Raw genomic sequence first — 22960 nt, 5'->3', positions numbered from 1 at the left:
GCAATTACGAGCTATCTACAAGTCATAGTTGGCTTTGGAAATAGCCTGCACCCGTCTCTTTATTTTAATAACGATTTGTTTTCAGGGCGCTTTGAAGAGATGCCAGTATTGATCTGTAAGGTATTGTAGAGAACTCTGGTTGGTACTACGTGCATTTCAGCGTGTTTGACGTAAGGTCTTTGTAAGGCTAAGAAGGATTTTGCAGAGCACTGGGTTCTTAATAATTTGGAACCCAAGGTATATATGAGTTTTGCTATGTGAGTTGAGAGAATGAAAACTGAAGTTTTGTGGAGAGAATCGCAGATGGTTTTAAATTTGGGAAAAAGCTGAAAGCAATTTTCAGAAAACCTCCAGCAGGGGGCCTCTGCAATCAGCTGTGGGAACCCTCGGCAGACTCCAATCCGTGTCTCTCCCCCAAGCCCCCACACCATCAGGTGTGTGGACACGTACTTACGCCGCGATCTCTAGGATGGGAGCAGTATTATGCGTATTACTTAATATGTCATGAAAGTATTTCAAGGAAAGCACCACAATTTGAACTCCCTGACACCTAGCAGGTAATGACAATGCAAAGAAAGCTATCTGGGCATCTTAAATGTGCGAGGGGGCAGTAAGGAAATTTCTTTTTAAAAATAAACACCGAACATTTCTGGTGTAGGCAGAGAAGGGCTCTGGAAATGGGCCATCTGGTGCAGATCACGCCCCAGAGGAGGACAAAATTCCCCAGGGGGAAGCACGAGAGACCCCCTCATACAGGCACAAGCCCTTCCCACCGGGGATGGGAGGAGCAAAATCTGCAATCCCAATTAACCCCAATGAAATTTTGTTTTCTATATTTAAATTGGCCACTTGATCTAAATCTTACCTTATGCAACGAGGGCGACAGTCACCCAGTGAAACTGGAGGTGGACTTTTACTGTTTGCTTCTGTAGGAAAAGGTGGGGGAAATAATCCTTTTTTTCTTTCAAAGTTCCGGCATTTGAAACTTGATCTTAACAATAGCATTTCTCTTCCTAATTTTGGGTCTTCTCTCCAGGTCCAAATTCTCACTGGTCATTTTCTTCAAAAGTCAAGTATGTGAATGAGAGATGAGAACTTTGTTTCCTTTTTTTTTTTTTTTTTTTTTTTTTTTTTTACAGTCAAGAGGAAGGCACGCTCAAAGCTCATGATTGCGTCTTAATTTACAAATCAGAGACGGAGGGAGATGAAAACCACACTCCAGACAGTAACTTAATCGGACTTACCACCAGGATGTTAAAAGTGAAGAGGCTGGAAGAAATGAACACATGTTACAACAGTAACAAACTGGAGAAAATGGCCTTTTTCCACTGCATGGAAAAGGTTGAGAAAGTGAAATGTTTTCTGGAAGAAAATTCTAGCGAACAGGATTCAAGATCCGGAAAGAATGAGGTAACTATGGGCTAATTTAGTCTTGTGAAAAGTACCAGTTCTACTTTATCTATTCTTACATGAATCAGTGAATGTAGCCACTTAGCGGACTCGTCAAAGTCTATTTTTGTCACTTGTGTGAAGAATTAAGGAACGTGTCTTACAGATAAGACATTTTTCATTGTGTTTCACTGAGGATTACATGTTGTAGACTATACAAGTGAGTTTGGTAAGAAATTGAGAGGCCTTTGAATATGCATCTCTACCAGCAGCCTTCTCCTCACTGTGGTTAGCAGCTTAGGCGTTACGAGAGGGAACTTCCAGAGACACACATTTCTTGAGAAGGATCATTCAAAAGGATGGATTTGGGTGTAAAACTCAGAGAAGCACTATCGGGGGTACAGTCGCTCTGCAGAAGAAGCTTCTAATTTCCTCAAGACTTGGAGCTCCTCATAGTGTAGGTGACATAGCTGTTGACGGTGACAGTCAGATAGGGGATCCCTTATGCCTGGATCCTCATCCGTGCACCACGAGGCCCTGAGCCTGATTCTGGCTCCTTGATCTTTGGCAAGTTACTAGGCTCAGTCAAGAGGCGTCCTCATCAGAATAATGGGACGATGGCCGTTGGGGAAGTTAGGCGTGATAATGTATATAAAGGACTTAGCACAGATCTGTCACCATGGTAAGCGTTCGAGAAATGTCATCCAGCAATGGTCTCCCCTCCTCTCTTGACTTTGTCACTTCCCACTCTTGGGTCCAGAGTCGGCCCAGGGTTGGCCCCGCAGCCCTTATGCCAGCACATGCGACTGTTTCAAATGTCTGTCACCTTTCTCTAGACAGTGCTCTTCAAGGTCAACGCCTTGAATCCCTCGTCCTTGGATCTCAGTTGCTGTCCTGGTAGCTGGTGCAGAGGGGTTCCCCCAAAGGTCTGTGGAACGGACAGAGCTGTACAAGTGAATTCTGCATCCTGGCTGCAGGCGAGCAATGAGTATTTTAAAAGATTAGAGCCGTGAGTCTTCTCAGGCGGGATGGGGAAACATCTCTCTTTGTCCGACCACAGCTTGGAGAGGAAGGGCATTTCTAACGGTGCCAGGCTGATGCCCCTGGGCCGCTGAGTATCCAGAGCCGAAGAGTCTCTGCAGCATCAGGGAGTATGGAGTGATAGAACATGCCAGAGAGAAGAGGGAGTTGGGATGAAACTTAGGTTTTTTGGGACCTCTACTTTCCCTCTGAGTTGATGTCTTGTCCAGGATACACCAGAAAGAAATTTCCACAGGCCAAACGGAAGTCACGTATGAAGGACTTCCTTCCTAGGGCTGTTATAATGCAAATGAATTAACAGAAGGATTCCTTTTTCTGTTCATTAATTTCTGTAGGACAGAGAAGACAACTATGGATAACTTTGAAATAACCAGCTCCTGGTAATAGTTTATACGGATTTGATGATTTTTCCAGTACTCTTTTTCTCTGGCTTCTGTGAGACAGTTTTTAAAAATTTACTTATTCATTCATTTAATATTTTATAAAGATTGTATTTGTTTATCTATGAGGGACCCAGAGAGAGAGGCAGAGACCCAGGCAGAGGGAGAAGCAGGCTCCCTGCGGGGAGCCCGATGCGGGACTCGATCCCAGGACCCCGGGGTCACACCCTGAGTCGAAGGCAGCCGCTCAACCACTGAGCCCCCCAGGGGCCCCTGTGATAAACTTTTCAGAAGTAGGAATTGTCTTTGAAGAATGAGGTGGTGCTAAGCTGGAGCAGAAACATTTTAGGAAGAAGCGTTTTTGTGATAAACTGCTCCAGAATATTAGAAATCAAATGATTCGGAAATTAAATATCTTAGATACTTTTGAGGACAAGAATGTTGCTCCTCAGAAAGCCGGAGAGAACATCCTTCGGGCGTAGTCTGAGGTCCTGCAGGTCACGTGGGTCTCCTGGCCTCGCTCCTGTGGTCGCTGATGCGTGGAAGATGGAAGGGAGTGACTGGTAGCTCCATGTGTCCCATTCAGCTTCTTCTTGGGAAATGGCCAAAGGCCCAGAAGTGTCAGCAATAAATTTCCCTGTCTCTGTCGCTTGCCCTCTGGAGGACGGATGGGACCCAAAGGGGAGACACGGAGCTGTTCTTTCTGTGGCTGCCAGGTGCTGGAGGGCCCAGCTGGCCGGGTCAGTGGGTGCCGGGGTAGGCCGCAGGCCTTGGCGGGGGAGAAGGGCATCCCGGCAGCGCGGGTGGCGGCGGGCACGCTCACAGAGCTACACGGTCGGGACGTGTCTCCGTCTTCTGCTGGGGCCACAGGGAGTCTGGACAATATTAGTCCTTTGTCTCCAGGGAACATATAAAAAAATACTGGCTGTGATGTGCCCTAAGAGGAGAAAACGTATTCTCCTTTCTCCTCCTTTTATCCCTTCTCTCTTTGAGAAGATTGGCATCGCTGATCACGCTAGAAAACTTCACTGTGGTGCCTGGGAAATAGTTTACTCTGCATTTCAGATACTCTAGTGATGTGGAAGCTTCGTTTTGAAGCTTTGAAGAGTAATTTATTTCTAGAAGAGTCTTTACCCCCTTGTCCAGGCTGGTAAAGCTCAGACTCTTTTTCTTTTCGCGCTCTTAACTGGGTTTTCCTCTGTCACTCGTTTTTCTTCCGTTAGGTTAATTTTAGCTATCTTCTTTCTTTTCCTCTATTTTTTGTTGAATTTGTTAAATGCCGCGCATTCCACTTTTCTCCTCTGTTTTGTTCACCTCATTTTTCTACTTCCCTTTTTATTCTGTTTCCTAATGACTTTTCTCATTTTATTATAGTCTAAAGGGTGTTCAAATCCCCTAAATCGTGTAGAGTTCTAAAGCTTTTTAGCAGATATGCCATAATAAAACGGCCTAAACCCACATATTATGGTGTTGAAATAGACTAAAACACAAGAAAATTAATCTGCTACATACAAGTGATGAGCTTACCAAGTACTCATAAACGATCAATGACTCTCATAACTATAATTAGTATCATTTTTATATAGTCAAATACAGGTTTTCCTCTTTCTTTTCTTTTTTTTAAGATTTTATTTATTTATTCACGACACACACACACACAGAGAGAGAGAGAGAGAGAGAGAGAGAGAGAGAGGCAGAGACACAGACAGAGGGAGAAGCAGGCTCCATGCAGGGAGCTTGATGCGGGACTCGATCCCGGGTCTCCAGGATCATGCCCTGGGCTGAAGGCGGCACTAAACCGCTGAGCCACCCGGGCTGCCCTTCTTCTTTCTTTTTTAAAAATATTTAATTTATTTATTCCTGAGAGACACACGGAGAGAGGCAGAGACACAGGCAGAGGGAGAAGCAGGCTCCCCAATGTGGGACTTGATCCCGGGACCCCAGGGTCATGACCTGAGCCGAAGGCAGATGCTTGATCACTGAGCCACCTGAGCGTCCCCCAGGTTTTCTTCTTTACTTAGTTCTCCATTACCTGTATAAATAGCCCCCTGCCACACTTCTCTTAGATACAATTTACTGTTTAATACACACACACACACACACACACACACTTTATTTGTTTAATAAAAGACAGAAGGGCCAGACAAGTGAAGTTCTACTCTCCCATTTGGTTGTCCCCCCCCCCCCCCCGCTTTGCCCTCCTTCACTGATTATACACATACCTACTTTTTAATACCCAACCTCCTTGTCCTTTGGCTTCCCCCCACCTCCCTATAGGACCCTGGTACCTAACCCCCACCTGAAAGGCATGGTCCCAACCAGGAGGTAAGGCGGTGCTGTCGGGGGAGAAATAAGGGCGGCCCCGACAGAGGCAGAATGTTGAAATGCCTGCTACCAATGCTCCAAAGACCAAACAAAACAAAATATTTATCGGCAGGATGTGAATAGGATAGAGTGGGTTGGAGCAAACCGCGGCTCTCCCTGTTTTGATGGCAGTTGGCGAGCCTAACGGCAGATGGCATTTCCTGACTGACCGCCGTGACATCGTACATCAGTGGTGCTCCCAATGAGTTGCTTAGAGATCAAAATAACGTGGCGAGGGGGGCGGTTCTGCGATGTTTAAAGTTGCATTTCGCACCCCCGTCTCTGCTCCTCACCCGTAGGGCAGGAAAGAGCTCCCTGGCAGCGGCCCCCCTCCGGGCAGATGCCCCTTTCTGTGGTGCTAATCGTCCTTGAACCAGGGACAAGCGCATCTGAGTTGGTGTCAGTTGTCACCAGCGAGTGTCCCTCTGGCCCTACACCTGTTTGGGATCTGTCACACAGGCCCTCGGAGTTTTCCTTTAAAGAGGCCGAGGATCTGTTGATCGTGGAGCTGGAAGCCCGCATCGCAGGGGCCTGCAGGGGCCTGTGCCGCTCCTCGGCCGGAGCGAGTCGGGCATGTGCCAGGCCCTGTGCTGGGTGGGGGGGCGAGGGGCATGTCAGCCCAGCCTCTTGCCCAGCTGCTCCTGGAGATCGCACTGGCTGGAGTGTGTCATGAGCACGTGCCCGGCCCTGTGCTAGGTGGGGGGGGGGGGGGGGGAGTGGGCAAGGGGCACGTCAGCCCAGCCTCTTGCACAGCCGCTCCTGGAGATCACGCTGGCTAGAACGTGTCAAGCCTGTGCCAGGCCCTGTGCTAGGTCGGGGGGCGAGGGGCACGTCAGCCCAGCCTCTTCCACAACTGAGATTGCACTTGGCGCTCAGAAGAAAAGGCACCTGGCCCGCAGGTAGCGTGTGCCTCGCCTCGCCTCCCGTCCTGCGGCGTGTGTGCCAGTGCGGGATGGCCCGGAGGTCGCAGTCAGGCCGCTGCCCCGGAGGACACGCTGGTAGTGACCTCGCTGTTAACTAGGACATCCTCTAGCTGCGCTAGTCCCCCTTGCACGCTCGGTTTCCAGCAGGGAGCGGTGCCTGCCAAGGGGAGGAGGGCGCGGCCCTCTTAACGGTGCCCAAGACTCCCCGCCGAGGAGCGGGTGGCCCGAGGGACATGTGGCACATCTCAACATTCCAAACACCTGCCCCATCCTCGGGGAACCCAAAGCAGCCCCTCCTGGTGCATGCGGAAGGCGGCCGTCCACTTCTGTCCTGGGGGCTGAACAACGTCAGCCTCCTTCCAACCCCTTCCTGCGTATACGACCTAATTATGAAGATGAAATGACACAAAAGCAAAACTTCCACGCCTCCCCCCACCCCCATCACATCTATGGCAAAAGCAGAATCCGAGGAGGGGCCGCCTCCCCTGGGGAGCCCTCCGGCCTGTGCGCCCCTCCCCTGGAGCCCTTGCCGGCTCAGCCTTTCACGTGATGCCGCAGCTATTCCAGGAATGGAATTTGGTGGGGACGATAGTACAATTCCAAAAGAAGAGAAATAATGCAGATTCTCGGGATTTTAGCCCTTCCCAAGAGAGGGTGTTCATGTCTGGGTGAACAGCTCTCCCCACGGATTTCATTCTTTTCTCAATTAGCATAAAATACGTTATTTTCAAGGCGGTATAAAACCTTCTGGAAGGTACTACAGACACCAGCCTGAATCACATGAAGGGGATTTACAGCCGTGTGCTGTGCTTCAGCTTTGTTTTATTACCATCTCCTCCCCTCGAAGGGCTTTTAGGCTTTTCTCCCCCTCCTGGAGCCCCTCTCTTGAAATCTTAACACCACGGATATACCATGTACCTGTGTACATATTACAGGTGTATCTGTGCTTTATATATAAAAAGAATGCACTTTTTTTTCACTCCCCCCTAAAGAACTATTTTACCTCCTTGGGGGGTGATATTACCCTTATTGAGAATGCGCATTTCTCTAGGGGAGCTGGGCAGCATATCCGTGTCCCCGTAAGCAGATGCCTGCTTTATGTTTACTCAACAAGAAACCACCAGCTCAGCAGCAGCATCCTGGTGGTGCTGGAGGACGGAGAGCTCCAGGCTTTCACAGTGGCCCTGAGCCTTTCCCTGGGACCCTGACTCAGTAAGTTAAGTCCACGTTCACAGGAGTCACCAGACCTTGGGGTGGTTTATTATCTGATCTATCTTAGTTGAGGACAAGGTAAAAGAGATGGGAGAAAGATGGATAGACAGGAACGGACTTTTTTTTTTTAAAGTAAGATCATAAAACATTCTAATCTCTTTAGGTCTGACCTCATGTCACCATTAGGTTTGTGTTTTCAGGCTTGGTCACTGTTGTCCGAGCATTACTCATTTTTGGCTGCTTAACCGATCTCCTAGGGGAAATGCCACTAGGGCTTTCATCTTCTATATGGAAAAGAATGAGTTATTCACTCAAGCTCTCAGAACGTAGCCCTCTAGTGTTTCCCAGAGACAAGGTCAACAAGATATATGGGCTAATTGGGAGTGTTGTGGGTATGTATTTCAAAAAGTCTTTGCAACTTTTTAACTGTTAAGAAAACGTCTCTTAAGTTAGATTTTGTATCCTATTACTTTTTTTCCCCATTGTTGATGGTTATTTAGAAATGTGGACAATCTATTGTCTTAGAAATTCCTGCAAGTGCAGAAGTTTTAGGAAATGGCTTTTATAGGAGCATCAGAGAGTCCTAATTGTCATATTAATGTACTCTGCATCCATAGAACATAAAAATGTCGTGTTTGTAATACAGGCATAGGGATATCCATGGAACATAAAACAACTGAAAGATTTTTCCCAATACATTGGGTATAAATGTATATAAAATGCTTTACTTGCCCATGTAAAGTTCTGGGTGTCCTAGATCAAACACACAGATAAGTCATATTGTTTGTGTCATTTCAGGTCCTCAGGGTAATTAAAGTTTTACAATATGTGTTATAATATGAGAAAAATATCTCATTTTCTCTAGAAGTTAAGGCAATATAGTAAAAAACATAAATACTGCAAATCAAGTCTGTTTTCTTAAGTAGGAAAATGCTTAGCATACTTGATAACGAAACTCACCTACAACATTATAGTAAAAAGCATATTGAGCTATCAGTGTTTCCCAGAGTTGTTCACATACCACCTTCATGGCTTTTGCTGTATCTGCATGCTGCTTTAACCTCTTTAACCTCTATCAATATTTTCACATATCAAGTCATTTAAAAGTTTTTTGCAAAAGCAACAATAGAGTGAAATCATGGTTTTAATGTTATAGATTTTTAATATTTATTATAGATTTTTCAAATACACAGTAATACACACATACATTTTAAAAATGTTTTATTCATTTACAACCTAAAATCACCCCAAATCCCTAACACTGAGGTGATCCCACTTCAGTCTCTAGACACCTAGACTCAGGAAGCTCTTTCAGGCTTTTTGCCTGTGCCACTTGATACTTTCAACTCTATTTCTCATTTTCTGCTCACTGTGTAGTGACAATAACAAAGACTGGGGAAGCTGATGATAAGCAGACAGCAGTGGAGAGAAGAGACATCCAAAGTCTTCCCTCTAGGTAGTAGATACACGGAAAATTGATAGTAGGTAAAGTCTATGCAACTCTTCTTACGTGCCTGGACCCGTGTTCTCCACTTTGTTGCTCTTGAAGTCCCATCAGAAGGCAGAACTGAGACAAAAGCACATGTTTAGACTGTTTGTTTTTGGAACTGACTTCAGCAAGTAGAAGTGGTGGCCTGAGGAGTGTGAAATAGAGAAGGAAAGAGACCCAGCACCTCACATTGCTAAGCTGACTACTATCAGGTAGGATGGCCTCAGAGCTGTCCACCCCTAGGACTGGGGGGCCGATAACACTGATTCACTGGCTCATCCCCACTGGTCAAGAGCTGTCCTATCGGGTGACTGACCCCCTGGCACTTTCAGTTGCATGCAGGTGATCGCTGGTTTCCAAGGGCGTCCCACATGCTTGAACCTCATTTACACCTTTGACCTCAGGAAGAGTGTCCGATTTGCTAGTCCATTGATTATGTAGGAATGATATGTGCTCATTTGGATACACCTGCACACACCTGCAGTATAATCCATGGCTCGTGGCTTCATCCACTCAGGGGTTCTGATAAGCCCAGGTAATTGTGGCATTTCCATAATGAATGGGACCCTAAAGACCTGTGCCCTAGGAAGGAGGCTGTGACTCAAAGATTAGGAACCTAGAAACATAGTTCTTAAGGGGCCTTTGGTGGTCAGCTCATTCCAATCCTTTTTTGAAAGGAGGACTCAAAGTCCAAGAGAGGTAAACTGGACTTGCCCAAGAGTCATTACATGGAGGAACTGATCTTTCCTAAGGTCAGAATTACCCTTCCAGCCCTGTTTTCCATATTGCTCTTTGCATGTTTTGTTTTATTAGTGCCAGCCCTTTTGGGCGAGCAGGTGGGCAGCACTTTGCATGATTGCTGTTAAGGTTCCCTGTTGGCCATTTCCCAGCAGGCACAGCACAGCAGGTATCCCAGGTCGGCTCCGCCCAGAGCAGGGCAGCTTTTCAAGTCTTGCAGGTCTGCCTCAAAGGATGGCTGGCCAACAGCCAGGCCCACTGGCATCTTGCCATGGCACCACCTCTTTCTAGGCAGGAGCATCCTGTCTTCTTAACTTTCCTGCGCCTCAGGCTCTCCCTTTATGAACAATTCCCCCAAGGCTTCAACTCCGGAGCTGGGAATCTGAGCTGCAAGGAGCCCAGTAAGAAGGCTCAGACTGTGACAGAGCAGGTTTAATGCTCCCGTCAGTGGCCAGGTGTCAGAAAATTCTAAAGCAAGGCAACCACTAGGCTGGAATGAAGGGTGTGTGAGCCCAACCTCTGATTTGTCTACTAGACCTTTAGCTTCTAGTGTTGGCATCCCAAATGTAAGCAGTGAAAAAAAAAATGTAGATTTCTTTTTTCTGTTTTACTTTTTATATGGTTTGAGGCGTATCGGAACTAATTGGGGTGAGGGGTAAGTACAGAAATGAATTATAGAGACAAGATTTTAATTCATAACTGTGTTTTTCCTGTGTCCTTGAGAATGACTTTACCTTCTATGCAATATAAATGCTTTTATAATAGCATTTCCCCATATCCAGTCATCCAATTCTTTTTAAAAAAAGATATATTTATTTATTTATTTATTTTAGAGAGGGAAAGTGCGAGCAGAAGGAGGGGCAAAGGGAAAGGGAGAGAGAGAGACCTTAAGCAATCTCCCCACGGAGTGGGAAGCCCCATGCAGGGCTCCACCTCATGACCCTGAGTCATGACCTGAGCTGAAATCAAGTCGGATGCTGAACCGACGGAGCCCCCCAGGCACCCCCAGCCATACGATTCTACGTTGAGTGTTGCTCTATGGAGTGAGAAGGGATACCCGTGGAGTTTTTAAGCTGCAGAGTTCTGAGGAAGCATAATAATCAACCTCTGCGAGCATTGTTCTATCACTCTAGTCCAGAGCATCTGTCATTCTAGGGTCCCACTTGTAGCTTGGACATCTTTGTCTCTAGCATATATTTGGTCTAGAGGATGGTTTCTGATTCTGAAAGGGGTTTTGAGCTCCCTTGGACACTGGAGGATAAGAGTGGAGGAACTAGCAGGAGCTGAATATTTTATTTGGAGCTTCTAAGTCTTCTAGAAACTGCCGGAGGCCTTTGCACTCATATCCCTTCAGTTCTCCAGAAAGTATCACAAGTGTGGCCTCAGAAAGTGCTCATCACCCATCCCAGCTGAAACCTTAAGGAAGGTCCCAGCAGCCCTGGGTGTTTTCCCAAACTGCTGGAGGCAAGAGAAGCAAGGGGATGGAACAGGCAAGGGGAACACTTGATGAACCTACCCTGTTCAGCACTGTCTTTCATTGGAACATCAGCCACTAGGCCAGCAGTTCTTAAAGTGAAATCCTTGGAACCCCCAGAGGAACCCTAAGACTGTTTCAGAGGTCTGCAAGTCCAAAACTATTTTCATAGTAATTCAAATTCTTGGCCTTTCCACTGCATTGACATTTGCACTGATGATAAACAGGCAACGGTGGGCGAAACTGCTAGCACCTCAGCACAAAATAAGGCATTATTGTGTCCTGGTAATCATTGCATTTTTCACCAGCAGACAGTTGAAACTTTTGTTCTGTTTTTTTTTTTTTTTTTTTTTAAGATTTTATTTATTTATTCATGAGAGACACAGAGAGAGAGAGAGACAGGCAGAGGGAGAAGCAGGCTCCAAGCAGGGAGCCCGACGGGGGACTCGATCCCGGGGCCCCAGGATCACGCCCTGGGCCAAAGGTGGCGCTAAACCACTGGGCCCCCCCGCCCCCGGGCTGCCCTGTTCTGTTTTGTTTTTAAAAGAGCCAGTCTTCCTTAAAAAAAAGGTACTTGATGAAGCAGGAATGTAAATGTATTTAATCAGCTTGTATCAAAGTTATTTAGATAGTTGTGCTTACGTTCTATATTAATCTACTCAATAAAGAATTACTGAGTTTCTATTGCAGGAGGACACTGGGACTATCCCGTAGTTGTCGCAGACTACGACCCTGGTTTGGAGGGTAGATACTTGAAACCCAGGGACACAAGCAGTTTCACGCATTGATGTTCACCGATGTGTCAAAAAGAGGCAGAATCAGAAGAAACGTGATTCCTCATTTAAGGGTAAACACAGAATATGCATTTAGGTTGCAAATGGCTCTTTTTCTGTTGAGTCTGAGCTCCCCGTACTAGAGATGTTTTATGTTAGGATCTCCCTTTAGGCCACTTGGCAATCTGTAGTTATTTAGAAATTCAAAAATGCATAATGACCTGTGTTAGGTCCCAATCTTCAAGAATAAGTATGTTGAATTAATATGACAACATAGGTAGGTTTCTACATTCTTAAGGCTGTGTTTGCATTTACCTGTTTAGGATTTAGGCTTTAACTTGGGTCTACTTATTTATTTATTTATTGAACAAGCCTGTGAGTGGCCCTCACTGTGTGCCAGACCCCGTTCTAAGCAATTTCCAAATAAGAACTCATTTAAACCTTGTAGGCAGCACCCTGATTGGGTCCACAGATAATAGTGACTGCTTAGTGGGCCCCACGCACTACGTTAAGAACTTTTCATCCAGCATCTCAGTTAATCCTCAATGGTTCAATGACTTTGTATAATTATTACCTCCATTTTATAGATGTGTAAACTGAGGTTTAATGACATCAGGTAGTTGCTCAGTTATAGTCGTATAACTAAAGACCATGATATCTCTTCTGGGGTTAGCTTGCCCAATCACTTGAAAAAGAGAATTGCATTTATTTGAAGAAAATGGAGCTGGATTTTAATTTTTTTTGGATGAGACGGGAAATATTCGAAAGCAAATCATCCTTGATGAGTTTTCTAGGGACAGTCTTTTTTTTTTTTTTAAGATTTTATTTATTTATTCATGAGAGACACACAGAGAGAGAGAGGCAGAGACCCAGGCAGAGGGAGAAGCAGGCCCCATGCAGGGAGCCCAGTGCGGAACTCGATCCCGGGACTCCAGGATCACACCCTGGGCTGAAGGCAGGCGCTAAACTGCTGAGCCACCCAGGGGTCCCCTCTAGGGACAGTTTGTATTCTCTCCACATTATCTGAAATATAATTTACATTCGGTGATTGTTTTTGCTTATTTGTTCTATTGCTCTGTGCAAACCCAGCCAGAGTGGTTGGATAAAAAGTCGGGTTTCCTCTGCTCGACACAGGCTGGCTCTTCTCTGGAAGTGCGATGCGACAGTGTCCTCTAGTGGGGAGAGCCTGCAAGCATCACTGCGGCAGTGCGGGGAGGTCACAGATCCTGCTCATTGTAGGAACCGCATCTTGGGGCTGCAGTCCGGCATCTGCACGTGTAGGTCCATGCAACAGCAGAAGCCAGGAGAGAATATCCTGGAGCTAACGATCCTCTGCAACATATAGTAAGGCTGGAAAATGATAAGCTAAAATAACTTCATTGTAATGATACAGCACACTGCACCCAAAATATATGTTAATTGGCTGTTAGGTTATTGATAAGGCTTCTGGTCAACAGTAGGCTATTGGTAACTAAGTTTTGGGGGAGCCAAAAGTCATACGTGGATTTTTGACTGTGTCAGCGGCCCCGACCCCACGTTGTTCAAAGGTCAACTGTATCTGACGTGGAGAAGGATTTAGTAAGATGGGCTTGATAGAACATGAGAGAAGGGAGAGGGTGTTTATTTTATCGGACACATATTATTCAATATGCCACAGAGCCAGGCAATGTGTGGCTCAGCCGAACCTGGCACAGCTACAGCGGGCAAAGATTTACCAACTCTCAAATTATAGCAAGTACCACCAGTGATATGACAAAAGAGGAAGGAGGCGCCACTGGTGTCCTGTCCGGCACCTTCATCTCTTGATATTTCGAATAGCGAATGACTACCCCCAACTTGTCTAGCTGTTGGATGCCACCGGAGAAGCTGTGTTCCCTACCTCTCAATTCTCCGACCCTGTTCCCCGAGAACCATCCCTGGGGCCAAGCTCAGGGGGCCACATACAGTTGACCAACAGGGCTGTATCTCCCGGTGAAGTTACTGGGGGATGGAGGGAAGAATGGGAAGTCATCAGACATAATCCTTGACTCCGAAAGATAATGACCTCTAATTGAATCCTATTGGTCTATTTCCAATTATTCTACTTTAATCTCTGGGTTTGCATGATCATATCATCCTATGTGGGATGATTAATGCTATTCCCCAACATCAGATTGGAAATTCTCAATGCATGTTACAACATTAAAAGCTCTGAGAGGTCCCCCGTTAACACAGCACAGCCATTTCAACCAGGCCCATGGGAAACATTCAATAAATGAATGAAACATTATCTGAAACATTATTAGCATTCTCATCTATCCTAAGAGCTTTCAGAATTCATCTGGCCACTGAACTCTTCTGTTTCCTGACTCATTCACATCTCAGGGTGCCATAGGATGTACCTTGGGGAATGCTGGTTTAGAGAGGATCCATTATTGACTCTGGTATCAAATAGACCCAGATTCAGATCCTCATGGGACCCCTTACCAGCTGTGTGACCTTAGTCATTTAACCTGAATGTCCCTGGTTCAGCATCATGGGTCAGAATGCCTACGTTGCAGAATAATTGAGAGGATTACATTAGCTCATCCATCTGTTAGCAAGTAGCTTGGTGCCTGGCACATCCAATATCTGCTCCCACTTCTTTATGTTCACCATGCCTTCCCTCATTCTTCCTCCTCTTCTCTACCTTTAGAAATCCTTCTTGTCCTTCAAGGTCAGATTTAAATCCCACCATAGTTGATTCTAATCTGACATCCCACCTCCTCCCCGCCCCCACCAAGCTTGCCTTGACTACATCATCCTTTACACCATTTAAATAACAGGTGTGTGGCAATTTTCGTGTCCTTTCTGGTAATAATTGTCTTATAGGTTGGGCCTTTGCTCCTAAAAAACTTGGGCTCCTTCCCAATGGGATTATTCCCTAGATTTCTTCATTTCCATCTTAGCAACTGGGTTATGCATGTCCATTTCCATTTGTGCTCTAGTTATCACCAACACATTTTAGGAACAGTTTCATATTTTAAGCCTTAGATGCGAAGATAATTATTAATATACGTATGTCAAACACTTAAATGAAGTAGTGAGTAGAATTCCACATAGAAGAATATTTGGAATGATATTGGTGTTTGACATTTTCCCCGAAATTTCCAAGAGGATGTGCTTGAATGAGACTTTAATCATTTCGAGGCTGGCAGAGTCAATTTTGAGAGATCAGTGTGATCTGATATACTCCAGCATTCTTCATTTACTCCCAGATCAGAGTGTCTGCAAAAAGAGAATACCAAGTTCTGGGTGCTCTCTGCCTCCTTCTGAAGAACAACGCAGTCTGCTTCCTCCTTCTTTCAAGTCAAAATCTGTCCATCCACTTGTACTCTGAAATGGCTCTAATAAAATTGAGTGAAAGTTGTTTATGATTATATGCAAGGGACATTGCATAGATTCTGAAGCCCTTTTTGGAGTTAATTATCCAATAAAAAGTAAGCCAATCTGAACACAGTTTTTATTTACTTTTGTTGCTTTTATATAGTGTAATCCTTAATGGTTGCTGTTTACGTGCGATGAAGATGGTCATTTGCCAAAAACCAGAATCTTATTGTTCAAAGCATCTGTGACTTGTCAGCATCTCCTGGGAACTTGTTAGAGATACAGACTCTTAGGTCCCACCCAGACCTACTAAAAAGGAATGCATTTAATAAGGTCCCTGGATGATTCACATGCATATTGACGTCTGAGATGCACTAGAATATTCGTCACCTCCCACAATTGAAAAGTGAAGGGTTAATTGGTTTATTGCAAAAAATTGCTGAAAGGAAAATAAACATTTATTATTGCCCTTATGAGTATATGCTTACCTAAGTAATATATACGTGTTTTACACGCATACACATGCATGTGTATTCAGGACATATACGTGTATGTGTGTATCCTCCAAGGGGTCTCTCCGGCTGCTTCTTGGGAACCAGGCAATATCCTTTCTTGAACATTTTATGAGAATATTTTCCTTGATAAAATAAATATGTCTAATAATAGTTCTTTCCATTAGATTCCCAGGCAGACAAAATATGAAGCTTGCATTCTGGCCAGTGAGATTAGCTGGGTGAGAGAGCATGTGAAGTGCCAGGAATGGCTTGCTTTCTCTGCGAAGGTCACTCTGGTCCTCTCAGAGACGGGCGTGGACATCAAGTTCCTTGCCCATCCGGGAGGTTGTCGCCCTCTGATGGGACTCTGCGTCATGGAAATCCCTTGGTCTGTTCTCGTCGGCAAAGCAACAGGCGGTTTAATTGAAAGCCACATATGTGCTGAGTAAAGGACTCCTCTGTGAGAGTCTATCTGGCAACGGGTTACTTCTGCAGGTGCTTTCGAGCACGTAGATGCGAGTCCTTGTGGTGTGGAGCAGCCGGACCCAGTGTGTTGCACCGTCGCTGGTTTTAGGATGGCTTTCGGTTCAGAAGCTCTCAGGGTCACGTGGCAAGATCATTGGTGTCTGGAGTTAGTGGGTCCATCTGGCCTTTGCCACTCACGGTAGATGCATGACCTTGACTCTGAGCACGTTATGTAACTCTGATGATTTGTTTATCTGGGATGAGAGACGCTGTTCGAAGGCAGTAGTTCCCAAACTGTCTTGAGGATGAGAATCACCTGGGGGGCTTGGTGAACGTCCAGATCCCCATCCCCTCGGAAGCCCCGGAGGCAGTATCTCCATGAGGGGAGCTTGGGAATCTGTGTTTCTAATAACCCTTCGGGGGACTCTGATGAGAGGTGTGGTTAGCCCCGCTCTGGGGAAGTGCTCCCTTGCCTTCTTCTAACCCTAAACTTGTTCGTGTCAGCAGGTGCCGGTTGGCAACTAAGAAGGTGATGTTGTGACTATAAAAATACACTGAACTCCGGCCTGAGGACTCATCATCTCTACCTCTTACAGCTTAGTCTCGTGACCACTTGAGTTTCCTTCTCTACACAATAAGGTGATAATAATACACACATATTAGATGATTTTTGTTCTGAGTCGATCTGCCTACCTGTCAGCTGATATTATAGAGCTTCTTGGCCTTCCTAGTGTTTGTTTGGTCTCTGGGGATTATGAATTCATGGAACATTGTGGGAAACTATAGTTTTTACATATATATTTCCATGTCCACCGTTAACTCTTCAATCTTTGTATCAGTTGCATCAAGGCTAAGACAAGTAATGTTTTGCAGGATTAAAAATTTGATTCTCTCATACCCAGTGAGAGAAGAGAGAGGGCTGGCTTCTTCACAGTTGGGTAGAAGACCTAATAGGTAGTTAGGGTCGCAAAAGAGGATTCATCCGGGGTGAAACCAACAGATCAAAAATAATCTGAAAAGAAGATATAATACAGGGACGCCTGGGTGGCTCAGTGGTTGAGCGTCTGCCTTTGGCTCAGGGTGTGACGCCAGGGTCCTGGGATCAAGTCCCACATTGGGCTCCTTGCAGGGAGCCTGCTTCTCCCTCCGCCTGTGTCTCTGCCTCTCTTTCTGTGTCTCTCATGACTAAATAAATAAAATCTTAAAAAATGAAGATATAATACAAAAGTTTTAAGGAAGGATTGAGTTGAGAATCCTTTTGCATGATGTGCAAGCAGGTAGGAGGGCCTGTCCCTGTCTAAATAATTATAATAAAGTAAGCCTTCCTTGAATGTATTTGAGACACTGAATGAAATCCAACTCCCGTGTTCTTAGCCCTAAACACAACCACAAATAGATTGAGAGAGCAGTTGAGGACAGAGGGTCAAGGAAGGTTGTAAATGAAAGAATGTTCGGGAGGAACAGCCAAGGTCAGGTGGAGTGAAGCCCAGACCTTCGGTGTGAGGTTACTCTCGGTAGAAATGAAGCACCAGCGCAGTCCCTTTGGCCATTCTTGCAAAACCCTCTAGATTTTCAGTTTTATGGCATTAGCAATAAAGATTCCACTGACCTCCCAGAATGTTGATTCCACCCCGTCCTGAGACTCCAGCAGCTTTCAGGGTTCACTCCGCATGGCCTGGCACAGAACGGCACTCCTAGGGTCACTGCGGAGCTGGCCAATAAACTCTGTCAAGACCAGGGTCCAGCTCAGATGGGTTCTGGCTGTGTGTGTGGGCCCAGGTGGGAATCACTGTCACCAGAAATGCAAGGAGTTGTACTGTTCTGCTCAGGCCAACTGGAAAAGATTTATGAAATGCTTCCTGAGTACCCCAATACCTGCTAGGATATTCAGAGGAGGCCAAAGAAATGGGATTTACGGTGCCCATCGTGATTAGCTGATGGACTTATGTCAATTCCGATAGCTTGCTGAGTAGGTATTTGAAATATGGGGTTAATAATATTGCTCTCATGCTGGCTGCTGTGCAGGATATGTACAGAATGTGTGTAAAACACTTAGCGCTCCGCCTGATACACAGTGAACACTCCATAAATGGGAGCTCACATTAACATTATTGTTACTGTTACCCTAGAGGCTTATCATTTAGTCGAGGTTGAAATGTCTGATTATATGAATGAGGAAGAAAACGAGCTTGGGCAAATTCAAGCTTGGTCTTGGGGACTATGATTCTGCAAGCGCAGCCGGCAGGCCGGTCCAGGCCGACCTCCTGCAGGACGGGCTTGCAGAGGAGTGTTTGCGGCTTTCTCTGCTCCCGCTTAGGTCTATGCAATGGGGGAGTCACCTGCAGGCCAGCGGTCAGATTGCCCGTCGACAGCCTGCCCATTGTGTAGGAGGGACCCTTATGACCCCCGTCTCCTTGCTGCCGCCTTCTCTTCTTTACCAAGCCCCTTAAAACTCGAACTCTGGAGCCGAATTGCCAAGTCCTTCTGGAATAAATGATAAACCAGATAAAACAGGCCCGTGACACTGGATTCACAGTTTAGTGTCGATTCATTTCGCCAGTCCTCTCTGGGCACCCCAGTCGGTGTGTGTCGGGTGGATGGGGAGGGGTGTGGATGGAGCTGTAAGAGAAACCGTCTCCCCACTGCCCCCCCCCGCCAAGCTCACAGAGGAGTCAGGCCACCGAAGAGGGTACTAGGGTTTGGAGAAGCACAGAGGCCAGGGCGTCTCACTAACCTGGAGTAAGTCATCCACGCAGGCCTCTGGGAGCATGCGGAGCTCCAGGCTCCTCCGCAAGACGAGCAAGAAAGCAGGGCAGGGCAGTATACAGGAGGTGCTCAATAAAGGCGTGTCTCCTAAGTGAACTCAAGAAGGAGGCACAGCAGAGGGAGATGGAGCAGGGCCGAGCGCCCCTCCAGACCTGCCTACCCCAGGTCTGGAGAGAGGGGACCCTTGGAGTCGGCCCCGGTGTGGAGACACTGAAGGGCAGCCTGTTTCCATCCATTTGACAGGTCTGATTTCCTGCTAATATTCCTACCATTATTTTGTCACCCCTAAAAGTTAATTCTGGCAGTTTCAGGGCTCATTCCTGGGACTTCTTAGAAATGAAATTATACTTGGTGCCATTTCCCTTCCTTCTGAAATTACTATTGCTATATTTTTAGTATGTTTTAGGGGAGTAAAAAGCATTACTTACCTCTAGTTTTCCATATAACCACTTCTGATGACTACCCCTTTTAAATACTTTTTTTTTTTTTCCAGGCTATCCAGCCTGAATTAACTTTTCTTTAAGAAAAGGTCTTTCGTAGTTTATAAATTTTAATGCAAGATGCTAACTGCCAGGATATTTTTGGACCACAACCAGGGATTTAACCAGCCTCCCTTAACAGATGAAACGAGGCGAGCCTGTACTGCACCTGGACACAGTGGCTCTTTCATCGTTCACTTTCAAAGTCATGACACCTCCCGGTTTTAACCTCAGGACGTCAAGAATTTTCTTTTAAAACCTGTTTCCTGGAAATAGGTCTTTGCTGTGCTAGTGGATAATTTTTCACTTCATATTTTTTTAAGGTGCATAAATTCTATTTTTTTCCTCTTGCAAATAAAAAAAAAAGCCCCACCAGGGTATGGAGGGGCATAGTAAGAGTCTCCTCTGTATTAAATAGTACAGGCCATCCCTGTCCTGGATTTTTAAATATTTCATTAGCAACAAGGGATTCTTACACTGCCCTATTCATTCCCTGTTCCTCCTCAGACACTGGACTGATTATTTTGATTAAAAGTGCTGAGTAAGAGAATGTGGGCTGAAAATTAGCCTCTTAAGCAAACGCCTGAGCCTTTAACCACGTGAGGACCTGCTCCTGTGGCTATTTGGAGTTCTCGATTGAATGTTGCAATGAAGGAAAACTGGGTTTTTGAGACTTCTATCCACGTCTCCTCATCCTTTCTCCCTCTGTGCTGGGCAGTTCTCCTGGAACCGAGGGTCACTTCGAGCCAGGAGGGGACTTTTGTGCAACATTTTGAGAAGAGTTCCTTCTAGAACAGGTTTGCAGGGACATTCTTCTGTGTGCGCTGCGGGCTGATGTTTTGGTCAGCCGACATCAGTTATGGGAGAAGAACGAGGGGACACACCCCGGTTGCCTCCTAGAAGAGCAGCCACACGCCGAATGTGGATGTGGACGTCTTGCTGGAGCGTAGCACTCGTTCTTGGTCTGCTCTTCGTTCATTCTGGTTTAGCTGCTAAGAGCTCATTCTTAAGAATGTTAATCATGCATTTGCGAAAGCCTCGTGTATTTCCTGGGAAGGCAGTGCTTTAGGGAGCAGGAAAGCTAGCATTTGCCAAATGTATCTCCATCTGGATGGAGGTAAAAAGCTGTCTTGAGCCCAGTGGTCCTGCTGGGAGAAATTGCTGGAGTAACCCTTCTGGGTTATGTAAATAAGAAAATCACAGAAACCACTGCCTCCAGGATAGGTTTCAACGGGTTCCTTTGTAGTGTGTCAAAAACTCCTCTCCCAGTGGTCTTGGTGGGTGAATGCTGAAAAATGCCCCTGAGGAGGAGCCTCCTAGAAAGAAACAAAATGAGACCTTCGCTTTTCTCCCCAAAGTTATGAAAACACATCTGATGAACTGAAGTCTACAGTCTGGAAAGTATCCAAGGAGGCCTAAAGAGAAACTCCCCTTGGGGGCTGGGGGGGCTGGCCCACTGCTGAGGGCAGGGGCTAGGGTAGGGTAGCTAAATAAAGTTCAGGACCCCCAGTGAAATTTGAAATTCAGATAAACAGCGCATCATTTTCTGTGTATGTTTATGTAATATATGAGACATACCCTAAAGTTACTCATTGCTTATCTGAAATTCAGATTTCTCTGCGCTTCCTGCAGTTTTATTTGCACCATAATGGGGTGTGGCCCTAAGCAAGGCTACACAGGACTCGGGGTGTGACTGTGGCTGTGAACCAAAGCCCTGGGCCCTCGGGACCCCCGGTGTGAATGCGGTTGGTGAATTGGAACAGAGGAGGGAGTGGGAGCACCCAGCACCCACAGCTCGACACAGGGACCAACAGTTGTCGTGCAGTGCCCTGCGACAGCCCAGTGGAGAGGCAGCAACAGAAGGCGGAGTTGCAGAAGCCGGAGCCCGTGGGGACTGTGGACGAATGTTCTCCAGCTCTCCCTTGTTGGCATTGGGTGCGGATGGGTGGAGGAAGCCAGAGAGTCTGCTGACTGCGGGGGGCTGGGGGCTTGACGAATTGATTTGAAGATCAAGAAATGTGATGTGAAGCCTGATAACCAGGACGGAGGAGAAAGCCCCCTCGGCCCCCAGCCTCAGCGCCCCGCCCCTCCCCGGGAGCCCCAGCTTGGCCAGGCATGATGGGAACGGGCCGGGCCAGTGGGGTTGGGGCAGTGAGGACAGTCACAGGTGGAAGGAAATGCGTTCTTGAGCAGGGCCCGGCCAGCACGTAGGTCAGACGGGAAGTGGCAAAAGGTAAGATGGAAAGGCAGGTGGGCCAAGGCACCTGCTACGAGAGCCTGACCCTCCCAGAGGCTGGGCATTATCACCCTCTTCTCTTTAAGCTCTTTCTTCAAACATCACATGAGTGGGTACATGAGAGAAGTGGCCCCTCCGAAGGGGTGAGGCACCAACCTCCTGTTGTGCAGGAAACAGGAAGTTTGCACTGTGCCAGCTGCGTCTTACCTGCGAAAAATACCTTCAAAGGAATAGTGAGAAGCAAAGGATGCTGCACCAGGATTGCCCCTGCTGTCTGACGCTTCCCTTACGGCGGGGGCTTTGCAGCGCCTGGGTCACCTTTACAAGTCGAGGTGCCAGCTCCGCTAATTACCAGCCACGTGGCCTTGGAGTCAGTCGTTACTTCACTCTTCTGGGCCTTGGCTTGCTTGCATGTGGAATAGAAGAAAAATGAGCATTTACTGGGTTCAGGTGGCTTACATCAGAGCGGTATTAGGCTGATGTGAAATCCTCGGTAAAGCTCGCTAATAATAGGAATCATTATAAGACGCAGAAGACAAAAAAAGGTACAAACCAACCAGGTGACTTTTTTTTTTTTTTTTTAAATTTCTGAGCTCTGTTCCAGACCCATGAAATCAAAATTTCTGATCTTTATGTTTAAGTACAACCCCTAGTGATTCTTAGGTATTCTAAACTTGGCAACATTGCCTTCTGTTTTCTATGAAAGAATGCCTGTCCTTGGGCAGCTTCCCACTCACCTATGGGGTAGGTTGTGTCCCTGAGACTCTGGAGGAGGAGGAGAGCTTTCTAGTGCCTTCCTGTCACCAGCTCTGAGGCAGCCTCTTGTCCTGGCATGCTCCTCACCGCTCTCAATTTTCATTTTACCCCCAAAGCCTTGTGGGTCTTTCCCTGTGTCTTGTTCCTACCTTGTGTCCAGACTCTTAGAGTAGTAGAATCCAAAGTTTTTGTGTCTGAGGCAGAACAGTGGATCTACTGTATTTTGTTTTAAAGGATTGTAGCAATTGATTTTGATTTAGTTGATGGAGCCAGTTCTTTAAGATTAATAAAGATTGCCAAGGAGACCAGAAACAGCCAATTCTCCTGGCCCTTGGGGTCCCACCCAACTGCATCTATACTCTCTGAAATTACAAAGTGGACTTTACTAGGGCCACATTGTAGGTAACAGTATCTGACACATATTTATAATTCCAAAGTATTATATACCACAAAATTGGTCTTTCCTGCTGTAAGGTAATAATCCAGTTTTAAGATAATTTACGTAGAAATTTGTTTCAGCTTGAGTTATCATTTGGTTAATTATATAGTAAAGAAAAGCCACGGATGCGAGAGCTACTTTGGTCTGGGGTTCCTCTGGGCCACTCCTACTTTTCACGATGCTTTCTCATCTGTTAT

At 46.3% G+C, this 22960-nt stretch overlaps 1 protein-coding gene across 4 annotated transcripts in view; it reads left to right on the top strand.

The window, feature by feature from the left end:
- Window positions 1-22960, top strand: part of MYLK4 (myosin light chain kinase family member 4) — a 109362-nt gene that overhangs the window by 25277 nt on the left and 61125 nt on the right. For 2 of the 4 annotated variants that reach the window (XM_025446185.3, XM_025446174.3), the window contains exon 2: window positions 1140-1410. In XM_025446185.3, coding sequence (XP_025301970.1) covers window positions 1140-1410 — 271 coding nt within the window. Of the gene's footprint in view, window positions 1-847; window positions 939-1139; window positions 1411-3429; window positions 3551-22960 lie in introns of those variants that run through there. The other 2 variants (XM_035710465.2, XM_035710466.2) reach the window with 2 other exon arrangements.

Source organism: Canis lupus, chromosome 35 (genome assembly GCF_003254725.2).
Source record: "Canis lupus dingo isolate Sandy chromosome 35, ASM325472v2, whole genome shotgun sequence".
Classification (NCBI taxonomy): domain Eukaryota; kingdom Metazoa; phylum Chordata; class Mammalia; order Carnivora; family Canidae; genus Canis; species Canis lupus.
Note: the sequence above shows the minus strand (reverse complement) of the source record. Positions and strands in the feature narration are given on the sequence as shown.